The 24,929-nt window shown below is 45.2% G+C and overlaps 1 protein-coding gene across 1 annotated transcript in view; it reads right to left on the reverse strand.

Annotated features, from left to right (window-relative positions):
* FREM1 (FRAS1 related extracellular matrix 1) overlaps window positions 1-24,929 on the reverse strand; it is a 578,635-nt gene that overhangs the window by 252,747 nt on the left and 300,959 nt on the right. Inside the window, exons 16-18 of the mRNA XM_085633804.1 lie at window positions 17,787-18,039; window positions 5,332-5,529; window positions 2,310-2,495 (exon numbers count right to left, since the gene is read on the reverse strand). Of these exons, the coding sequence (XP_085489930.1) occupies window positions 2,310-2,495; window positions 5,332-5,529; window positions 17,787-18,039 (637 nt within the window). The remainder of the gene's footprint in view (window positions 1-2,309; window positions 2,496-5,331; window positions 5,530-17,786; window positions 18,040-24,929) is intronic.

The following is a 24,929-nucleotide window of genomic DNA, read 5'->3' on the forward strand; positions in this document are numbered from 1 at the left end:
GAAAGTATATATTTACGATATATTCATCAATGTTCTAGGCATCTGCCAGGGAATTTGATGTTATTTGTCGATTTTCGTGCATACACCGTTTTCTTTAAACCTAAATCTGCCAACTTTACATTAGAGAAAAGGAACATTTTCACAATGTGTTTTATTCACCTGGAAACCATTTATCGGTGTGAAAATTTTGGGTCTTTAAAACCCCCTTAAAAGCTGGTGTAGGAAGGGAATCTTTCCACCCTTTTATAAAACACTTGGACCTACATTGTTTAAATTAACTTTGGAAGCGTAAAGCTACAAACTTGTGGGTGTGCACTATATTTGCACTGACACAAACAGGGGAAAATCCATTCCACAGCCATCGGTCACAGTATTAGTAGCACAAGAATCTATGTCACCTGGGTTCCACATAAATACACAGCATTACCAGCTTAGACTATAATCAACAACTATTTCCCACATTATAAACAGTCAAAATATCTTAGAATCATTTTCAGCAGTGTTGACTATATTTTAGAAAACAAAGAACGATCTATCTTCATTGCCTGTCCTGAAACATGAATATATGTTAATATCTGAAAAATATATGTGTAAATTTCTCAAGACAGCATTTAACTTTATTGATCAAGGGTAGCCATGTCTGTTTTGTGGTGGAGTTGTGGAAACCTTGTTCCTGAAATCTACATATCCTTCTCTCCACCAGTGTGTCTCCATTGATCAGTGTCTACTCTTCCCTCCACTCAAAAATATCCCCCCCCCGGGCTTCATTTATGAGTTTTTGTCGCAGGCCAGCGCCACAGGCCTTCCTGCTGCGCTACCCTACGGCAAAAGAAAAGGGCAGGAACGCGCTGTATCTATCAGATACAGCACATTCCTGTCTTTTTCCCTTGAGCCGGCGCACAATGGGCTACTGTGCGCCAGCGCAGACACCTTTGCAGGGATGATTATATTTGTGCAGGAAGGGGAACCTTCCTGCACAAAAACAGTCAAAGAGTCGTTTTCCTCTCTCTATGGGGCATATTATCAAGGTCCGGCGATAAATATCGCAAAGCGCGCTTAGCACTTGCATATTTTTCGCCGGCTATCTCTGGAATTTATCACCCGGTTAGCGCGTTATCAACAACGCGCATCGCCGAGGCGATAAAAATTCCAGAGATAGTTGGGATATCGCTGTTTTCCAGGGTGGAAAACGGTGATATCCTAGATGATAGGGGCCTGTGGTCTTCGCCACACAATCCACCCCCCATGTTAAGTATGCCTTAGTCAGGAATTTAAGAGACGTTAAATTCCTGCGTTAAGGCATACTTAACGCAATTTAAAAAATCGCTCACCTTCCTTGATAATATCACGAAGCTGCCTTCGCGATATTTCTCCTGGTTGGTTTCACAGTCACGCCTACTTTTCATCTCATTAGTGATGCAAAGTTAGGCTTGCTGGAAACGGGCGCTAAATCAGCAAAACACGCGATAGCGTGTCTTTGCTGATAAGGCGATGAAATTATCGCCGCATTGATCATATGCCCCTATGTGCTTCTGCAGCATACATATAAAAAAGGGGAAAAAAGGAGAAATAAAATACTTCTCCTCGCTTTCTCATAAATCTGGGGCAGTGTTAACAAATCATGGATGTTGCTGGGATTGCCCCCAGCAACACCCATTTCATACCCCTTTAACGCAGAAAACTTGGTTAAAGGGAACGATATTTACAACTCAAAAAAGGTGGCTTAGTGCTGCCTCGTAAATATGTGGCAGTCTCCTGTGTCATGGAACAAGACAAAAAGGGACGCACCTGTGGTACAAGGGGCTTATAAATAAGCCCCCTTGTTTCAAGGCTCCAGTCTTAATTAAAATTTCTTTTTTACTTATATCTGTGTGAAAGCCTCAGGAATTAGCACATCACCTGTTCAGCAATGGTGGTATACGTGTGGGTAAAACGTGAGTTGAAACAATGTTCATACTTCTCGCTCCCCCCACTGGGTTGCTGGAAGCCCAAGATATGTTTAGTATATCACATTCCTTACTACATTTAACTTATTCTTGAAGCCATCACCTGTTTCTATTATTTATTGTGATTATTGCTCAGTAATTAATTATCTCTAGACAAATAATCACCCCGCCCGCTGTCAGTCCATATAAAAAAGTAGTTACAGAACCATGAAATGTCATAGAAGAAATGACCCCAGTCTTCAAACAACATACAACTCTGGATGAAGGATTTTGTATCAGGTGTTTACAAAATGGAGGTCTACTTCTGATAAATGAGCATCCCATGCAAACAGGAAAGGTCTTCAGTTTAAAGGCAGTTCTTACCTATACTTATTCCCATGTTGCTCTTCTCAAATCCCGGGGACGGGAGGATGTTTTCAATGTAGCCAAAGCGAGGCGGAGACAGTAGGACCATCTCCAGGTCGGTCTCTTCTGTGTCCGGATCTGTAACTCTCAAGTGGTTTTCGGTAATGGCGGCGGAGCCCCCTTCATCCACGAAGAACACGTTAACTGAAAAAAATAAATACATCCCTTAGTGACCTAAGGTATGACTGCTTGCCTGAGTCTGTCACTGAAGTCCCTCAATAACCCCCTGCCCCCCAGGGAATGTGAAGAGAGGCCCCTAAGTCTCCCTTATATCACATATTTTCATTTGTTTGAACAGGGGCCCTCGAAGCCGCAAGAGCTGCGGGGTCCTGCATGACCCCACTGCATACTGTGGAAATCTGGGGTTGTGGCTGATTTCTGAGCTTCAAACATGAAAACATGAAATCTGAAATGTAAATCCTTAGTTTGACGAAATTCAGGGTCTCATATACAAGCCCATTGCACAGCGGGTGCGTCACTTTTTTAAACGCAATGGGCTGGCCCATATTTACAAAGCCACGTAAAGTCACCCTGCGTGACTTTTCATGGCCTTGTAAATATGTGCTCCTTTCACGCATTTTTCTGCATGAAAGGGGCATTCCATGGATGTTGCTATGGGTATTCCCATGCAACATCCATGGAACGTGACACATTCCCATAATTACAACTCTTTGTAAAGCTGGGAATGAGCCAGAATCCTATACCCCCAGGGGAGGCGTAGGAGTGGCGCAACGAGGAAAATGCCATCAATGTTTGTTTTTGTGCAGGAAGCTGTCCCTTCCTGCACAAAAACAGTCATCCTCGCAACGCAGGCACTCGTGCATCATGACGCAAGGGTGGCTGCATTGGCGCACGGCTGCTGTTTGTGCGCCTGTGCCGGGGAGAAGGACAGAAATGTGCCGTATCTTGTAGATACAGCACATCCCTGCCATTTTATTTTGACGTCTGCTAGCGAAGCAGGAATACTTGCTGCCATTTGTCAAAATATAATAAATGAGAAACAAACAGTGCTTAATTTGCACTGGTGGCTACTGGTGGTGGGTTCTTGCACTCATTTTTCTGTGGACCATGACAAATTTTGGGGACCAGACTTAGATTGACAGCCAAATAGAGAAAGATAGAAAAGAGAGAAAGAAGGTAAGGGAGAGTTAGAAAAACGGTGAAAGCAGAGGAAACTGGCATGAAAAGAGATCCTTTAGGAGTAAGACATAGCGACATAAATAGTAGGGTGGTAGAAGAAAGAGGAATGGTGTGGAATCAAGACAATGTAGCATCCATGTTCAACAACTCCTGCATTCGGCAGAACCGATGGTCAGGGGTGCAGCTTCCAGTGGTGCAGCAGGTGAAGTGGAACCGGGGCATAGAGGCCTCAGGGTGCTATGACACACTTGTTATTCTACTGACACTCTGAAATGTAAACACACGACGGGACTGACTCATATCACGAGCCCGACAGACTGATGGGCAACTTCAAATAAACGGTTTTGAACTTTATTGGTCGATGAAAGTTTGTGGAGTTCTCTACCAAATATTTTGAAAAATGATTAATCCAAACACACGAATCTTTCCCTGTGAACCGTGCAAAGTAAAAATCGTGATGATTAAACATTCATATAAACATGCACTAAAACCAAAAGCGCTGTCGAATTTAACAAAGGGGTCGTGAAAACATAATTTACAGATATTTTCGCCTCTCGATTCCCAACTTTTTGGAAACGAGGACATCTTGTGGCCAGGGATGGAAAGTGATTTCAAATTTATACTAATTTCTATATGGACCATCCATCTCTCTTTTTAACAATCTACTGTGCCCCTTCTCAGGCTAATGGACAAAAACAAAGACCTGACAATTTATCTGGCAGCGGTGCCTGATGAGGTAAAGATATGACCTGCTAGTTGCAGCTTCTCCAACAAGCAGCTCGTGAGCTGCTCGTAGCTCTCCACCGACAGGTGAATAGCGCTCCTGTGTGCAGCTCACCACACTAAATCAGAAGCTTTTACTTGATTGCATTAATATGTGCAGCAAAATTGAGTGTGTGCATTTGAGGTGAAAATGTTTATATTTTTAGAACTCATTAGCTGATGTTTTCCAGAAAAATACCTAACATTTCAAAACATATTTAAAGCTGAAATATGAGCGAAAAATCATGTGGCTTTGGGAAGACTTAATATAATACTAATATCTCAAACCTTAGTGCCAGGGTCATTTCAGCTATCCCAGCTGGAATACCATATTGAGACATTTAAAATTTATAAAGACCTTTTTTACATTACTTTTACCAATCTTGCCTGATGCAGTGAGGTGATCACTGCTAGTTATCTTGCGTTTGGTGGTCACTAATGTATTTGTGTCTGGTTTGGGCAATATTACAACACTAATAATAGCAGTAAATCAAGATGACTTACATTGAATGTAATGTAGCTCTTGCTACAGAAATGCTGGAAACCCCTGTCCTAGTTAAACTGCCTTCCCTCTGGCACGTTTTGATGAAAACGTCATTTATATGCAGTATTGTACTATCTAACTGGTTAGTTGGTGAATCTCTATGGATAATTTTAAATGTGTGTGTGTGTGTTTTTTACACCAGAGCAACAGCAGTGCATATATTTCACCACTTCATTATAGCCATTTAAAGAAATACTGGCGTATTTGTTTAAAAAGAGAAACAAGTTAAATAAACACATAATCTGTATTATATATTTATTACACAAGAGAGTCCCTAACACCATCTGCATTATACTGCTTCCTTTTCCTGATAAGATTCATGTTGCAAAAATATGGAATGGCCCTTTTCAGCAGTCTCATTAAAGCATTACATGTTAGTGTTCTGTAAACATGTTTAGTTCTTTGAAGTTATACTAATCTGAAAGCATGCTTCAAATCTCCTGAATAGATAATAATAATAATGATAAATACATAAGGGACCTTTTTTTTCTTTCTTATTAGCACATCTAAAATGGAGCATAATTCAGTACCTACCGATTGCAAGTGATGGCGGTTGGTTGTCCACAGGTAACACCGTAATGTTAATGTCATAGACTGGAAATAAGTCATGATTTGGAATGGAAGGAGATCGAGTTCGCCCAACACAGCAAGCGCCACCATCTACACCAGCCTCACCATCAGACACCACAAGGGTGATTGTGTCAAAGCAAGTAGTCAAGCCAATCTCCCCACCTGCAAGACAGAGACATGCAGGTAAATATGAGAAGCTATTTAGAAAGAAGCAATGCATCATGTCTAGTAATGGAACCACTCTGCCAAGCAGGATTGATATCTACTTCAAAGTATAAAACATAAAAATAAATGTTATGAATACAAATTTAAAAAGCAAAATGACCTCTAAACTTAGAATGTTTAGCATCTCAAATAAAGGTAGTTCCCTTTATTGTTGTGATATATAGCAAATGTAGTCATGTATCACACCCATCATGACCAGACATGAACCTTTCATAAACACAAGATGAGAGAAAATATAAACAAGATCTACTACAAAGGTATGGGGCAACACAATTCCTACATACAAGTTTAGGGACCATTGCAAATTAGCTGCCAAGTCCATATTCAAAACACATTTGGGCATTATCTAGCCAAATTTGGCAAGACGATCAGTCACTCTGGAAATATGTTCTTCAAACGCATAACACTTCAACAACTCTTTCGACCAATTGAAAAAGATTGTTGGCCATTTACTAAACCATTTTAAAGTGATAATTCTTCTGGTTGCAATTAATGCACAGAATAATAATGGTATGTCCACTATGCCTAAATGTAAGTGCAAAGACAGAAGAGTGACATGATTGTGGTTGTGATGAATGCCTACAAATTCAACTCACGTAAGGCAGAAACATATTGACCTAGTCAAGTAGGGAACATCCATATCCCTATTCCTCATACTGTTTTTTAACTCTATCCGCTTAGGCCAACTGAATACATTAATTTGTCCCTTGTAGAGATAGTTTTAACTAACCTTTTTTGTATTATTTTTGCACTCTGCCCCTCACTCATATGCACATTGGAGGATAAAACACCTCACGCTCCTGTCCCACGGGAGAGTTGTAGCCCACACTGTGTACCTTGCAGACACAGTGTGCAAGAGAGAACCCAATGATGAAGCATGTCACCTCGGTGAGTGAGGGTTCTCGTCTTTATAAATAAATATTTTTTCCATCATCTAAATCATTTTTTTACACCCTTGTCTTTGCACTTACATTTAGGTATAGTGGACATACCATCCGGTTACTTGTTGTGAGATTGATGTTGTGGAGAGATACCGTGGATGGTAGATAATTCCTCCTTTTTAGGTCTCGCCTGACCCAGCGCATGCGCTGGTCTCGCGAGACATTTTGTGAGGGCTCCAAAAAGTGCTATCAGGCCAGCCTAGAGCCACAGTGCATGTGCGCGGGCGCGCGCGCCGCGCTTGACCGCAATTATTTCACTTTTGCGGCCGCTTTGATGTTTGATCGCGATCACTTTTGGCCGCTTGTTTATTTTGTTTTGCAAATGCATTTTCTACAATTATGCAATATTCCTCATCTCCTTAAATTTAGAAACTATATTTGGTGGTTTATACTCCTCTTCGTTACCAAGCAGCGTTATTAAATGCCTGGTTTCATGATTTACTTATTCACTATCAAGTTCCAGCTCTTCTTGGTATAATTAGCATGAAGCCCCCACAGGACATTTTCTCAGAAGTTGAATCATCTCTGTTAAAAGACCGTGCGCCTCGTATCGCCTTTCTTTTCTCAAGTGGTGTTAGTTGTATTCTCGGTGTCAGAGACTTTCTTATTTCCCAGCTTAACTATCACTTACTTCTGTGTACTAAACGACTACGGGGAAAATTGTATTTGGGATTAGGCTATTAGGAGGAGTGCCATAATTGATGAAGCGCTATTATTGTTGACGTCTGCCTTTTCCAAAACAAATGTATTCAGGGTCAAACCCCATAAAGCATAAACTCGTGAGTTTTGCACTACTATAACAAGAACACATTATGATACATGTATAAGCATCACATTGCGTTAAAACCATATTAAAAATCAATATAAAATTCAGTTTCATAATTTAAATATATCCTTATACGTTTTATATAAAATTTGTGGCTGCACGATCTAAAGTACTTCGTAAAAAAAAAAAAATGCCAACTCTAGCAGTTATCTAGGATAAAGAAGTTTTAGTAACCATGCTTACCATTTCTATTAGACAATTTCTTCATCCGGTATCACATGGACAGAGGGAATCTGGATATGCCAAATACGTATACCTCTCCAGTATCCGCCCTCAAAACTCTTAAGGCTGATGGGTAGTGTCTTGCCAATCGAGCGACATACAGGTGCTATCCATTTACTATGTTGGATGTTATATGCTATGCAAAACAAGCATTTGCAATGCAATAGGTCTCGCATTTACTTAAGTTTAAGCTATTGGCATTGTAAATGACAATGCCTTTTATTTATGGTTTTGTTTTTGGAACCTAAATAAAAGGCGTCATTTACAATGCCAATAGCTTAAACTTGCGTAAATGCGAGACCTATTGCATTGCAAATGCTTGTTTGGCATTGTGGTGGGACTACAGAATAATATTGGGTCATTATTAGTCTGACAGAGACCAAGTATCATTATTGATCCATCCAACATGAAGTATTTCCCGAATAATCGAGTGAGACACATAGCTATTTCCCCCAGAATACTCGTAAAGAAGGACAGGTAGCAAACATATGCATTCCATCTTCACTAGCTGATTCACATCTGAAATAATCCCTACTCCCACCACTCCATTTATTTATTTTTCTAATTGTAAAAGTGAATAATTGCTTTATAATGTTTTACTATATATCTTAAAGTCATGGGAATAGTGTCACCCAGTAGCCCATACGCACAAATCGCCTTTGAATACCTCCTATTAGAAGGAGTAAACATCACTGATAGCCAGCCCGATAGCCCCTGGTAACAACAACACAGCCCAGACACTTCAAAAGAACCGTATTGTGTGATAAATAACCTCTTATTTGGATTTAATTTAAACTATTTTGCTGGGAGATACAAAATACCCATCATAGCTGCAGAAATGATTTGAATTTTATGTTTCAAAGAACTGATAACTATCTCGTAATGAACTTGCTTTCCAAGCCAGACAATGTCAATTGCAAAAAACTGGCAGCTGTAAACAATGTCAACACTTAATGGATACAGCATGGGCACAAGGTATCTTAATTTTTATCATATCAATGAAATCTTGGTCGAATACAAGTTCAGATTTGAGCTGCGCCTTCTTAAAGAACCCTGGACACCAAATTTGGGTAAGAGATCCCTTTTTATATGAAAAGAAAGTGCCTGATTTTAAGTTTAGAGGGCAGACCACTTATTTCAAGGTTGCAGAGGCAACTGGCTGAACTACTACCTGCCATATGTGGAAATCTCCGCTGGCCCTATGGAAATCTCTGTGACTTCAGAGGAGCCACTTTTACGACAGCTCCTCTGAAGGCACTGAAAATTTGGTGAACGAATGTCACATTTTAGGAGGCTGCTCACCAAATTTTTCAGTTTCTCATAAACCATCTCTCAAACTGGGAGTTTGTTTTTGGAAAACAAAAACTAAATGGCCCTGTCAGGCTAGGACCTTTCTTGTAGGCTCTGGGGGCCATTGTTCTATTGTCCCATGCAGGAAAACAATTCATCAGACAGTTTACACTAAAAAGGGTGAAAAGTCTGAGATACCTACACAGATGACCCCTAACTCCATCAGGACATTGGTGTAGCAGTTCTGATGGTGAAGTAAGCATCGGAAACATGGCAGTCGACCCACCTCTCAAGAGGGTGAGTCGACCATCAGTTTTGTGGCAAGGGTACTCAGCTAAATCTGTGGCATGGTACCCTGTCCACCAAATTCTAAATCAGGCCCAAAAGGTAAAAACAGGCCTTGGGAGGATAATTATGAGTGAGTTCCATCAATCACTTACCCACAGAGGCCCAATGATTAAACGAAGAATTGAGTAAAATCTACTGTCTCCCTTTGCCCCATACCACCCATCCAACCCAGTGGAGGCAACATCTGCAGAAATCTAGAAATAACAGAACCAAGTGTTCTAAAAGAAAGATGCATGAGCACTGAACAAATAAATACATTTCAGGAAGCAGGATCATCTGTACTAAAATTAAATTGCTTAGTTACTAAAGACATTAGGAGATTAGGAATGTCAACTGGAATTTTGCTGCAAAGGTTGTGACCTTTTCCAATACTCCTACTGTACAAACAGATTGAACAGCAATACAGGTTAAGAGTTGTGTCAAAAAGAGTTCACATAAAAAAGCAGTTAATGATAAAGATAGTGGATAGCATAAATGGATTTCATGTGAGATTCTGAGTCAGTCAGAGTCTTGACTGGTGTCATCAATCATAGCTCTGGGATGCCCATATATAACCATTGCTTCCCAAATGTTTTGGAATAACAAACATTTGCGACCCACCTAGCTTTAATTCACATGAGGCGGGCGATTTTTTAACCCCTTCGCTGCGGCGGAAATTCCGCCGCAGCGCTGGGGGGTGCGGGGAGGGCAGCGCGGTGGCGCTGTGCTCATGACGGAGCCGCTCCGTCATGAGCCACGGTTGAGCTGTGCTCATGACGGAGCGGTTCCGTCATGACTCCGCCCAGTTGCGTTGTCCCCCCGCACAGGCGGGGAAACAGCGCCGCGTAGGCGGAGCGGCCGCCAACGGTCGTGGCATGACGGAACCGCTCCGTCATGAGCACACGGCAACCGTGGCTCATGACGGAGCGGTTCCGTCATGAGCGGGGAAGGGGTTAATGTAACTAAAGCATCATGTGGTAGTGCACTATCATTTATCATCTTCAACTGAAATGGCCACTAACCTTGCACAGACATACAGTTGTACTGAAAAATCTTTAGTGAACACAAGTGATAATGTGTGGAAAGGGGTTTTTAATGAATATTTATCATTTGTGCCTCACCAAGTAAAGTGTCCTGATTTGTTTTGATCCAATTCCAATCTTTGTTTCCATCATACTTCTGAATTACAAAAAAAAGTGCTTCATTTTTGCTTTCCCAACTGCTTAACCCCTTCTGTGCCCGCCCCTTTCCCCGCCCTGTGCCGGCCGTTGAATTAGCGGGTCTATGACGAGCTGGACTCGTCATGGGCACAGCGCCACCGCGGCCCATGACGAGTCCAGCTCGTCATGGGCACTGAAGGGGTTAAAACTGTCTAGCTAATTTACAGGTGTTTACAGTTTGTTGTGTGTAACAAACCATGACATCCTACAGCATTTTCTCTCACAGTCCCTGTTCCTGAGCAAGATTGTCATATGATTCACTTTACTTTTTTTTCTCTGACTGCAAAGTGAGAGGAGTTTGTAAAGACCAATCCCCATGTTAAACAAGCATTTGCAATGCAATAGGTCTCGCATTATTAAAGTTTGAGCTATTGGCATTGCTAATAAGAATGCAACACCAATAGCTCAAACATTCAGTAATGCGAGACCTATTGCATTGCAAATGCTTGTTCTAAATGGCTCTTCATTTCCTGGCCGTCAGGATTTGGGATTGCACTGCTTTTCTTTTAGCCTTTTGGGTCAACGATGGAGGAGTGGGCCTCAGCAGCAACTCTTACTCTAGCTCCTGCTACTGATCCCCTCAGGACCATCTGCCTTATACTTTGTAGTCCCAGCTCCCAAATGAGTAGCTCTCTCCTGAGTTATATGCCCCTACAGAGAACTGCACTGTAGCTCTACTGTGTTCTGCTGTGAGGACACCGGAGGTTATAGGCCAGTTCCGGTTGCACTCGCAAAGCCACAGAGCCTCCACAGCAACAAGAAACCAGTTTCAAGTCTCGGCGTTAGCTCAACATCCTGTGCAAATCACATAATCTCCATGTGATTAAAAAAAAACATGAGCCTGTTTAAAGGAGCTCTGGTACAAATGTTAAGTGCCCCAATAGCTTCGGGTCGAGTTCCAGCTATAAAACAATGGAGCCCATGGCTGATTCACACACACATGCCAACATTTCAGAGCAGGCAAGTGGGAGATTTAAAAAAATAGGAGGATGTATTTAACCCATTAATTTAGATTGAAGCAATCAGTCTGAATCGGTCTCTTGGCATGTATAGTGACAATCAGCATGTAATTGTTGGCAGTTTCATAACATAGAGCAAACAAAAACAGAGTTTTTGTATGTGCTATGTAAAACTGCCAAAAATTAAATCTCGAGGCCTGTCACAACCTCTAATCTCCCCCTCCAAGATTAAAGGGCAAGGCTCTGGCACAGGATATATAATTCCAAGCTCAAGCTGCCTTGTTTCTAGCCGATCACGATTCGGCAATTAGAATCGGGTTTCTGTATACAGGAATCGGGAGGCGGGAGACCAGCGTTGAAAGCCGTAGTCTCCCTTCTGAATCAGAAAAGCTGGCATGTATGTTCACGTCATTGTGGCTAAAGCGTCCGACTTTGAAGGTGGGGTACCAGGTTTGAGCCTGGCCGGAGGCACGAGCATCCTGTGATTCAGAGCAAATCATTTAATCTCGGTGCCTAAAAAAAATCATCGATAATGTACCCTTGGGTCGAGTTTGCGCTATATAAAACTGAAAAAAATATAATTGCTGTTCTAGTTGTACCAGAGACCGCTATAGGCCGTTCACATGTACATCCACTTTTCGTCTTCTTTGCAGCACCATCTGGTAAGCAGATGTTCAAACACTAAAAAGAGCTTCTACACTCACATCTGGACAGCAACCATCTTAGGCATAGGTTAATCCGTCGATTGTTATTTGATGTTTCCGCCACTTATAGGAAAGACAATGAATGTGTATACACACACTCAAGATGGCTATGACTGTCACACCACGCACAAGCATTGCATGTGGCGCGGTCTAATGTTCCCCAGCTGTGGAGGTGCCCAATTGAAGCCCGTTGCAGACCTGGGGGCGGCAGAGAGTAGTGACAGCCGGGGGCGGCTCTGAACCGGTGAACATGGCGGAATGTCCCCCACTTAATTGGAAGCGGGTGACCTCCTTCACCGGCTCCGTACCACGCTCCCATCACGGGCACCGAGCGGTGACCATCCGGGAGCTCATGATCATCTTTGGGGGCAGCAACGAGGGCATTGCCGAGGAGCGGCATGTGTATAACACTGGTAAGAGGAACATCTCACCGGACTGGGCACCTGAGGGAGAGCTGGAAGGAGAACGGAGTTACGATGGAAAGCCTGTATGGGGAATAGAGCACCTTCTGGGGTGAGGGGCATGCACCTTCTACGAGGGGCTACATGGATATCACCGTGAACTTCCCCCTCAGTAAAAGATCTGTTACAGTGAACCGGGTGATGCGTTGAAGAGACATGGGGTGTCTCTTGGGAAGGATGCAAGAAGAATTGGAGAAGGGTGTAGGTTGGCAGTCTCCAGGGACGGTGGTGGTGTGGGAGGGGGTCGAGATTCTTTGTTGAGTTCAAGGAGGGGGATTTCAAGCCTAGAGCGGGGCATCAGGTGTTTGTACTCAACTTCCCCACCCCCTGCAAAACTCTTCCCGTTGGTGTGCGTACGTGCCAGCTGTGCAGTACTTCGGTGCCCGTCCCTCCTCTTAGCTTTGTTTAAATGTGTGGTTTTGTCTTTGTTCCTCTCCCTCAGGCCAACTGACAGCATCCCCTCAGAGGGTTTCAGTGCCCACCGGAACTATAAAGTAAAACAATAATTTAGCAGACATAAATACAAAAAGTAAGGGCTTCTAAAGCCATATACCCCGCAAACACGCGGCAGTATATACTAAACAATGAAATTGTGTAGTTTGTTACACATAAATCAACAGCATCTCACACTTTCTGCTTTCCCACTGACATTGTTTATTTGATTACTACTCTGTTCGGATGCACCGCACCGACCTCAGTCTTTCAGAGACGTACAATGAACAGCGTTGTATAGGGCCAATTCTGTAAGCTTCCACTGTAGAGTATTCCGACCAAGCACGGTCCACTTTCACTTTTGTCTGTTGTGAAAGCTTTCTTGTCTTTATGGGGCCATGTATTTGAAACACATGGCCCCATAAAGACAAGAAAGCTTTCACGACGCAAGGAACTACCAACTCTTTTCCAATGGCTGGCCACCATTCTGCATAAACGGTGACGCCAGCCAATGGAAAAGAGGGGCGGGGCTTAATGCCCTTTACACAAAATACTCCAAATCATTAAATCTCGCCAGCGAGACTGCGCATGTGCGCAGCCTACGCCAGGCGAGACCTAAAAAATACAAGCAACACTTTGTCCGAAGACACAGCCTGACATCTGACCTCTGTCATTTAAGCACAGCAAATGTGGCAATATCAGCACAGCAAATGTGACAAGTTAAGCACAGAATTTACAGGGATCTTTATTTATTGCTCGGACTTCAACCCAACAAAAATCGGCTTGCGACTAGTGGATTGTGGCCCATAGTTTGGGAAACGCTGGCCTAAACCACCCGACAAATTATTTACTAAATCCCCTGAAAAATAAAACTCCCCATTAAAGCCATTGAAACATGATCAAAAGACTTTGCAGCAGCTAAAAATATGTTAGCCAATGGCTGATGAAGCACCCCCATTCTATCAAGTAAACACATGGCTAAATTCATGGAAAGTAGTTGTTCTGTTGCTTACAAACTCATGTTGTGATATGGTGACAATAGTGGGAATTCAAGACGATATTGGTGAGGCTAAAATATTGGAATACATCTTAGTATTTATATTTAAAAAGGAGATTTAATTAAACAATTTCCAACTAAGAGGACATTTCGAAATTTCCCTGATTTGAGGAATGCCACTACATTTGCATCATTTCACGAAGACTGGCTTTGGCTACTAAGTTTTTTGCATAACTGTCAACTACTCGAAAGTTCAATCGGAATACATGAAGTCCTGCAGCTTTGTCATTAGAAAATGTCAGGAAGCAGGGCTTGCAGGCATTGGCTGCCACTTAAGTACTAGATGAGCTTGGGGGATTGAATTTTCAAACCCACTCGCACTTATGGGCATATGTACAAGGAAGTGTCAGAGCGCGGAGCTGCGCCAAATTTGGCATGGCTGCACTCCGACATTCCAAAAAGCAAGGATGTGCCGTATTTACAGCAATACTGTGCACCCCTGTGTTTTCCCTAGTGCTAAAATTAGCTGCCTATCACCGAAGCAGGCGCCCTTGCACTATAGTGCAAGGGCACCAGCTTTGCAAGGAATGATTGTTTATGTGCAGGAAGATGTTCCAAACGGCAGCCCCCACTCACTGGGGTCCAGGCACAGGTCCCAGGCAATTAGATTAATGGGCTCTCCCCAGCCGGGCCACACGATCAGCTGCCGTCTGCCGTCTGAGGGTCTGGTCTCACTCCCACTGTCCCCGGCCGGCCCGCCAACCAAACTCCAGGTCCGGGCAATATGTGTAAAGCGGGGTGGGCTCCCGCTAACGGCACAAAATGCGGGGTAGGGTCCCGCTGGACTCCGCTCTTCTGGACCGCACCTAAACACGGGGATGGCTCCTGCTAAGACGATGAAAATGCGGGGTGGGCTCCCGCTCTGCAGGAAACATGGGAGAATCACCTTGCTGGGATTCCCTCCTCCAGACTCCTCAACAGCGCGCTGCAAAGCACACACACTTCTCCTGCCAAAGGGGTAGAAATATAGCACTCTTCTTATCTGGCAAGGCTGAAGTCCTTCTTCTTGGGGGATTCCAGCAATAAAACAATCTAGCGCTTACCAGGTCCAAGGCAAAGTTCAGGGGCACAAGGCTGGGCTCAGGCAGGCCAGCACACAGGGCCCTGCAGCAGGGAGGCAGTCCCTTGTGGCGGTTCCTCCTGGAGCCCAGCAGCAGCAGCCCCCAGTGTCAGGACATGCACAGGAACCAGCTCAACATCATGGGGTCACAGCCCCTACATTTATACTTAGTTTTCCTTTGTCTGTAGTGCAGGGCATGGGGGAACCAGATGCAACTGGTTCTGGGGTTTTTTGGAGCACTCTGCTTACAGTGCTCTCACCCTCCTTTCAGAGACGGGGCTCTGCCATCAGACACACCATAGGGGGGGCGGAGCCAGCATTCACTAGGGCAGGCACAATCCTATTCAGGGACCAGGGACTTCCCCTTCCACTACTCAAAATGCAGATGTTTCATTCAGCCTAGCGCTGACTCACCCTGCCCCTCCTGGAGCCACACACACCTCACCAGCCCCTGTCACTCACAAGCCAGACATGCAATTCACATCAGGCAGGCAGACACATAGCACACAGAAATGCCAACTTCTAAAAGTGGCATTTCTAAAAAAGTTATAATAAATCTGCGCGCACTATTATGTAGCATTTATTATCACTATTCCAAACATACCAAACTTGACCACGCTGCACCTCTCATATCAGCGATTACCACTGAAACACTTATCAGGGAATTCCCAATGCATTCCTATAGGAGGGCAGCCCCACAGTAGTGAGAAACCAAAATGGCTGTTTGTCACTACCAGGACATGTCACACACTTAAGGTACATGTCCTATCTTTGACCTACAATGCACCCTGCCCATAGGGCTAACTAGGGCCTACCTTAGGGGTGACTGACATGTAGTAAAAGGGGGTCACGGACATGGCACACACTTAAGGTGCCACGTCACAGCGGCAGTGACACTGCACGCACTTGCCCTGCAATGGCAGAGGCCTGAGCCAGGTTTGAAAGGCTACTTTGGTGGGTGGCGCAATCAGCACTGCAAGCCCACCAGTGGCATTTAACTTACCAGCCCTGGGTATGAGATACCACTTTACAAGGGACTGACAGGTAAATTAAATAGGCAAAACAGGTGTAGACCAATCTTACCATATTTAACACAGAGAGCATAGGCACTTTACACTGAACAGCAGTGCTAAAGTGCCCAGAGGCCTAAAACCACCAACACCATGTCAGAAAAAAGGCTAGGAGAAAGGCAAAAAGTTTAGGGATGACCCTGCAAAAAGGGCCAAGTCCAACAGCATCCAACAGGGAAGCTCAGCTCCTGGGCTATCAGCAGAAAAAAACAATCTGAGGATGGAGCCGATGCCCATGCACACTAGTATCCTAAGGAGGAGTCACCTATCTCGTGACTTCCAAAGACTTTCCAGGACAAAAACAAGTGCAAACATCCGGGCCCAACACCAGATGGCGATCTATGCATAGTGTGTCATCTGCAGCTCATATGCCTCGAACAAAGAGATTCAAGCTGTTGTACCCACAAAGTTTAAATCCCTGGCAGATTTGATCGATTTATTGCATCAAGACCAGTTGCAGTGCAAGAGTCCAATTACAAGGGAGAGACAAATGGGAGGAAGATTGCAGAGATCAGTGAGCAATTAGAACTAATTTCCAGAAAATTGAAGGCTTTGACAAAAGAGTTAAAGAAGTAGAAGGGAAGACTAGAAGTCTGAAACTTATATTCAATAGACTTGACTAAAAGGGAAAAGGAAAGAAAACATGAGGATATAGAAAACAAGTCCAGGAGACTTAATCTAAGATTTGTTAAGATCCCTGCAGAAGGTGAAGGAATGACCTCTATGAATAGTTTCAGTGAAAAACTAATTCAGGAAACAGTTCCTAAAAACTTTGCCCGGGAAGGATCTGACAATCGCCAGAGCTAATCATGTCCCCTTTCAGAAACCTAAGAGTGTGATCGCTCATGTACCCCTATTGGCCACTATTGACTAATACCTGGTACCTCTGGCTTTACAAAGCAAATTCTGAAAAGTCATAGTTTCTACATCATTCAGTGTTCTCAGAGCTAAAAATAGTGCATATTTTCTGACATGACATGTAATATGGTATGTAAAACAGAGCAGATGGGAAAGGTGATGAGGAAATCAATACCCTTAACAAAAAATGAAATACAGTCATTCTGGGTACAAAAATCAGTTCCATAAACAGATTCAATGATCAGAGATTTCAATTTTATTACTACAATTTGAACAAAAATTTGAATTACTCCAGCCGGAATAATTTCGAAAACCAAAGATTAAGAGAGCAAAAAAACAATGAACTGAAACAAACAGTGAGCAAGAAAAAGCAATAATGCACAGAAAACCAGGTGTTAAAAACTGACAACAAAAAACATACAGACATACAGGCAAGCAAACAGTGACCAACATTAATATAACATCTTTAGGTCACTTATTATGAAAAGGAAAGCAGTACTGCACCGAAAACAAAAATACTACAAAGCATAGTGTAATGGGCCAGAGTGTATGTCGATGACGTTTCAATCCAGTAAAAACATGGGAACCTCATCAGGACTGAGGATCAGTTGCCTGGCATGGTATCAATTGATATATTACATGAAGCCCCTGATTTCTCAACAATCTGTAATTAAGCAAACAACAAGCTTTTTATCAACACAATTAGTGCCTACCGCCCCCCACATATCCCACTGTAGAACATAAAGCCCTTCAGAAGTTTTACTTACTTGTGTGTCGGTACGTCACAGTTTCTGAAATGACATCTGCTTGGGAGAAGCGATCCACAACAACTCCCTCTTTCTGCACCACTCCATAGCGCGGCTGCCGAGCAATCATGAACATCAGCCTCATGTCGTCGCTGTCTGCATCCGTGGCATATATGTACTCAGAAGTAATAACTACTTCCGCTCCCTCCAGACACTGAATGGTTGGAAGGAGACCGTCCTTCATAACAGGAGGCTCATCATTCACAGGCAGCACCTACCACAAACCACACACAGGGAAGAATTTAGCAATCAAAATGGACCAGTTCTTTAGCATGATAACAACATTAAGGCATTGTTGCACTTTACTATGAGAAAGTCTCTAGTTTAAGACCTCTGTCAATCAAGACGTTTGTAAACCAATTTATTAATACATAGGTGTGAGCACTGTAAGCAGAGTGCTCACAAAATACTAATAGATTTGGTAGATAGAAGTTGGGGCACAAATTAAAACCACTTCTACCGGGGGGTAGGGAATTAACTTTGTTGTCTTGGAATGTGAATGGACTGGGGGACAGGATCAAACGAGGTGTGGTCCTGCAGTTTTTGAAGCGAATCTCGCCCGATGTAGTCTTTCTGCAGGAGACACACCTCATTGGCAACTCCTTCTGCGCCATGAATCGGCGTGGCTATCGCCTAGTGGCCCACTCGGGCTTCACGTCTGGCTCAAGGGGTGTGGGCATCATGGTGAAGAACTCGCTACCGTTGGAGATTGATGAGGTGCTCCACGATGACAGGGGACGTTACAAGGTCTTGGTGGGAAGACTGGAGGGCAAAGTGGTTGTCTTTGTGTCAGTATACATCCCACCGGGGCTACAGTCGACCACCTTTGCAGACCTGGGGCGCCTTCTCCTTGGCCTTCCGGGGGGGCTTTTAGTTGTGGGGGGGGATTTCAATGCGGTGGTATCTGGGACTGTGGATCATCACCCCCCTAGGGACCTCCCCCGGGCACAGGCGTGGCTATCCGGCCTCTTGGATACATTTGGATTAGTGGACTGCTGGCGTTTAAAACACCCCACGCAGCTGCAGTACACTTTCCACTCGGGAGCCCATGGTAGTCTCTCACGACTAGACTATGTCCTTGTCCCGGCGGCCTATGTTGGGAGGGTGGGAGAGGTGCGCCATTTGCCACGGGGTATTTCGGACCACTCCCCGCTCCTACTACACTTTGATGTCTTTCCGAGGGGTGAGGGTAGGGTGGTCCCAATCAATCCTTGGTACCTGCGCGACCCCACCATTCGCGCTGAATTGATTAAATCCCTTCAGCGATATTTTGATGAGAATGTGGGGTCCGTGCCTTCGGCTGTACCACTGTGGGAGGCCTTCAAGACAGTACTCCGAGGGGAGGCCCTATCCCTTATTTCCCACGCCCGAAGGCGCGAGCGGGAGGAGGTGACCCGGATGGAGGCTGAAATAGCCGAGTTGGAGGGTAGTCTAGAAGGTGGGGTGACGGATGCCGCATTACATGTCCTCCAACTCAAGCAAGCGGCCTATAGGGCCCCCGTCACGGAGGCGGCCAGGGGCCTCAGTAGAGAGCAACAGGGGCGACTGTATGATGTGGGTGATAAGGCTGGTAAACTGATAGCGTGGTTGGACAAAAAAGAGAGAGCGAATCGTGTGGTCCCGCTGATTGAGAAAACGGATGGTGTGTGTGTAACTGAGCCAGAAGAAATCGTCTCCTGTTTCGCGGATTATTTCCGTGGGGTGTATTCCCCGGTGTCTCCCTGCTCGGAAGAGGATTCCCGTGCCCTGCTCAGGGATATCGCACTGCCGTCCCTTTCGGGGGATGACAGGGTGTCGCTGGACGCCGCTCCCACCTCCGACGAAATCGCCCTCGCCATACGCTCGGTCGCTTCCGGCAAGGCCATGGGTCCGAATGGTCTCCCTATCGAGTTGTACAAGTTGCGACCGGATACGCTGGCACCCCACCTCCGGGCTATGTTCCTGGCGGCACACTCGGTGGGCTCCCTCCCGCTGGACCAGCGTCTGGCTACAATCGTGGTCATCCACAAGGAGGGGAGACCTCGGGACCGGGTTACATCCTATCGGCCCATTTCGCTACTGAATGCGGAGCCCAAGATTCTCGCCAAGGTACTGGCCAATCGGCTGGTCGGCGTGGTGTGCGATTTGGTTCATCAGGACCAGTCCGGCTTTATTCCCCATCGCAACACAGCCCTTAATCTGCGGCGTTTGCACGGTGTGCTCACACGTGTCCCGTTCATACGGGAGCCGGCCATTTTGGCGTCCTTAGACGCCACTATGGCGTTTGACACGCTTGAATGGCCATACATCTGGGCGATGCTTGTGAAGTTTGGATTTGGCCCAGGGTTCATCAGTTGGGTCAAATTGCTGTATTCGGGCCCATTGGCGCAGGTGGTGGTGAACGGAAGAGTATCGGCTCCGTTCGAGCTGGGCCGGGGCACACGGCAGGGCTGCCCCTTATCGCCGCTCCTCTTTGCACTGGCCTTGGAGCCCCTGGCGGAGTGGCTGCGGTGGGAGCCTTCCATCCGTGGTCTCCGCTGGACCCCCGAGTATGAGGACCGCGTATCCCTATACGCTGATGACATCCTCTTGTATCTAGCTTCCCCACGTAAATCACTCATAGTACTGGTTGATGTTTTGCATTCATTCGGTCGTAACTCCGGTCTTGTCATCAACTGGGCTAAATCGTGTGTGTATGTTCTCTCCGGGGAGGCTCCCATCCTCCCGCGGGGCTGTCCGATCCAGGTCGCCCCGCAGGGATTTAGGTACCTGGGTGTCTTCATTACTCTGGACCCTGAGGCCCGGTATGATCGGAACTTGCTTCCCCCCCTCCAGCGTCTGAAAGAGGATGTCGCGCGCTGGCGGCGCTTGCCGCTTTCGCCGCTCGGCCGGGCGGCACTGTTTAAAATGATGTCGCTGCCGCGTTTCCTGTACGCGTTGCAGAACACTATGGACCTCGTCCCAGCGCGCTACTTCCGCGAGGTGGAGAGTTTGCAGCGCCGCCTGTTCTGGGACGGGAGGCCACGTATTGCCCTGGCGAAGCTGACGCTCCCATGGTATGACGGGGGGATTGCCCTCCCGGATATTAAACGGTACTATTGGGCCTTCCAGCTAGCTGCGATTAATCAGGGCCTATATGGGCCCGCCTTAAACCCGGCATTTGAAATGGATAGGATGCTACTTCCAGGTGGTGACTATAATCAAGCGCTCTACTCTAGCGCGCCCGACGCTCGCCTAATGGGCCCCACGCGTGTCATGGTGCGAGTGTGGCACGCGGCCAATGTAGCTATGGGGTGGAAGGACCGTTTGACCCGGGCGTCACCACTATACGCGTCTGAGCGGTTGGGCTCCTTGTGGACCTCGAAGGGTTTTGAGAAGTGGGACATAATAGGCATTAGCAAAGTGGGGGATCTCTGGACGAGGGGAGGATTTAAAACGTTCGAGATGCTGCAGACGGAATTTCAGTTACAGGGCAGCGAGTACTTTCGGTATTTGCAGGTCCATCATGCACTGGGCTCCGTCTTTCCGGACGTTGCCTCCATCCCGGAGTGTTCCCCCCTGGAGGATAGAGTGCTGGATGGACACGTCCCTGACAGCACGATCTCACTGATCTACAAAAAACTGATCAACGACCGCTCAGGCTTGTTGACTGCCCTTCGTGAGGCTTGGGTAGCCGATGGGCTGGAGCTGGACGACGAGGACTGGATCTCCGCGGTGGCCTCCCCGAAAGAGGTGGCCATACCGGCTCGCCTTCGTTTCGTCCAGCTCAAGATACTCCACAGGGTCTACATGACGGGGCCAAAGCTCCTGCGTATGGGCTATGCTGAGGACGGTTTGTGTAAGCGTGGGTGTGGTGCGTTGGGGACTTTTCTGCATATCTTGTGGGAGTGCCCAGAGGTGGAGGGGTTCTGGCGTGGTGTGCATGAGGTGCTGCGAGTGGTTACGCATGTGGCGCTGTTGCCCGAAGCGAGGAGATGCCTGTTGAATGTGTGGGAACCTACCGATTACTCGGTGCCGCAGACGTGGTGGGTGACTCTGGGGTATATGGTTGCCAAGCGTGATATTGCTCAACTGTGGGGATTCCAGAGGCCCCCGACTGTCTCGGCCTGGAAGGAACATATGGATTGGTGCATGTTTCGGGAAAAGGTGGTGTATGTGGCGAGAGGTAAGCCTGGGACATGGGTGAAAGTATGGGGCCCCTGGAACGCCTACCGCGGGGGAATCTGTGCTCCACCGTTATTGCCCGATCCGTCGCCGGCCCCGTCCCCTTAGCCAACTCCTCCCCCCGGTACCGGGCATTGGGTTTACCAAGCCCTAGTTTTGATCTCTCCCCCCTCTTGAGATTCCTATGGATGGCTAGGATTCCCCCTCTAGGGGAGCACGTGTTGCTATTTCCGATTGAGGATTGCCTTGTGGGTTTGTTTGTACTTGTTGTTCTTTAAGTTTAAAATGGAACCGTATAGTGGGGTCTGGATGGTGTGGCTCTCAACGATGTTAACTCCTGTGCATGCTCATCCGCAGCACCATGTGTTTCATAAATGTATATCGTATGCTCCTTTCATTGCTAGCGGCCGGCCGGAAGGTTGTAGGCCCATATTTGTATATTTTTGAGTCTTGTAATAAACGGTTTCAAAAAAAAAAAAAAAAAAACACTTCTACCAAACACAATTTTGTACATTCCAAATCCAAAATTGCAAATTGTAAATCGTAATTTTACACCTGAGGGGTGGGGTTGGCAAAGGTGGGCACACCTCCCTTCCCTTTGGTTTTGTAGTCTGGTCTCCCACCCAAACTGGGAGCAGCAAAAGGCCTGGGGAAGCTCACAAAGGTGGCAAGCCTTTGAAGCTTCCCCTTCGTTGATCCTGAGGGAGGAGGCTTGGCACCCCGTCCCAGGATGTGCATTGTTTCAGGCCCCGAGAGCAGCAGGCTCTCGACCCAGGGGTCCAGAAACATGTCTGGTGGTGGCAGCTGAAAGCAGCCACTCAGCCTGGACACTAATGTTAGGTCGTTTTTCAGGGTGCATCTCTAAGATGCCCTATGTGTGAATTTTTCAATAAATCCCACATTGGCATCAGTATGGGTTTAATGCGCTGAGAAGTTTGATACCAAACTAGTCAGTTTTCAGTGCAGCCATTATGGTACTGTGGAGTTCGTAATGACAACCTCCCAGCACCATATACTCTTAATGGCAGCACTGCACTTACAATGTCTAAGAATTAACTTAGACACCGTTCTGGTACAGGGCTCATGCACCTGTACCCTCACCACTGGTATAGTGCACCCAGCTAGAGGGGTGACTGATCTATGCCAGGGCAGTGTGTCTCACAATTATCAAAGGTGACCAGACAATATGGTATTTCTGATCTGTCAGTACTTTCAGTTGTAATAGTTTGTAACATTTGCTCCGATGCTTTTCCATTACTGTCACTCTTTAAGTCTCACTGTTCCTCAACAGTTAAGACTGTATCTTGAATATTTTCACATACATCATCGACATCCTGGTTAACTTCCTGTATTATCTTCCTTCATTAGTTTATTCTGCACACTTTAGCTAGATGTCCCCTACTTCCACAATTCCTGTAAAGCATGTTCCTAGCAGCACACCTAAAACTAGAAGCTATGTGCCCCGGTGTCCCACGACGAAAACACTTTATTTCTCTGCCTTCATATCTTTTTGTGCTATCACTAAACGTGTCATAGTTTTGTTTTCAGACCCCATATGAAAGATCTGTTCTGGTTTATAGCTCTGTCTTCCGATAACTTTTATTTCCTATTTCTTCCTGTACTCTCATTCTTGGTTTACTATCTTTGAGCACCTCATAAACTACACTTTTTAGACTATGATCGCCATCTTCCATCTCTTTTATCCATATGCTGTATGTGCAATACTCTTAGCAATTTGGATTGCCTCTTCTAAATTGTATTTCTTCAGCAAAAGCTTTTATTTTATATTTTTAGTGCTGGCACACCCCACAACTTGGTCTCTTTAAATGAGTCCGTTAGCTGCTCAAACTGACAAGATCTGGCTAATCTTCTTAAAGCAGCTACATAAGATGCAATATCCTCATCTTTTCCTTGGGTTCTGGAATAAAGCTTGTGTTGTTCGACAACCACATTAGGTCTAGGTGTAAATTGTATTTGTAACGACATCTCATAAACATTACACGGTGGTCCATCACCCAACCCTAATGATTATTCCGGAAGATCTCCATACAATCGCCTACCTTAGACTCCTGAATGATGTAATACTATTGCCTTCCTCCTTACTGGTCCATTCTTGTCCCCACCACTGGCTAAAATATATCTTAAAAATAACTATTCCCATTGTTTCCAAGGTACTGGAGGCTCACTAGGAGGAGTTACGACTGGTGGTGGTGACTTACTCGGCTGACATTCCAACCTTGAGATCTCTTCATATTCCCAGCAGGATCCTATATCCGATGTGTGAAGTTTTCCATAGTGGAGAACTCTATGCAGTGGAAATAGGATATCCCATGCAAATGCACACTGTTTCTGTTTTTTTTTTGTTGGGAAAATAATTTTCATTGTGAAGACACTCCTACTACACCAAAAACAATTCTGTGGTTGATTTATTCCTGGAAAGGAATTTACATCCACCTCTTGCAGAAGTAAAAATCCATCTCTTTCAATGTGACAAGAGGAAAGAGAGGAGTTTGTGAATGCCAATGAACAGCCATGTTTGTGGTTGTTCTGAAACGTCTAAGGCTTGTCATTCACTTTCCCCATCTTTGAGTGGGATATAAAACTATGAAGCTCTCCACATGCATAAGGGAAATCTCTTTATGCTTAAATAATTTAAACCCTGCCGGGAATTTATTGTGAATTCGAGGTAGATGTAAAGAAGATACATCTTGTCATAAATGTGACATTTATGACCAAATACATCTTTTTAGAATATAGCCCTTTGTTTTTAGGCAAGAGCATTCTAGCATCATTGGGGCATATTCACATAGCAATTTTGGAAAGGTAAAGTAGCACTCCTATAGTACTCTTTTATGTACTCTCACCTTCATGAAATGGCCAAAAAACATCTAAAATGAAAATAAATTTAAATTTGCAGGGAATATTAGTAAACAATTAGGACACACAGAAATGACGGGAACC

The sequence above is a fragment of the Triturus cristatus genome, chromosome 2_1 (assembly GCF_964204655.1).
Source record: "Triturus cristatus chromosome 2_1, aTriCri1.1, whole genome shotgun sequence".
In the NCBI taxonomy this organism is placed as follows: domain Eukaryota; kingdom Metazoa; phylum Chordata; class Amphibia; order Caudata; family Salamandridae; genus Triturus; species Triturus cristatus.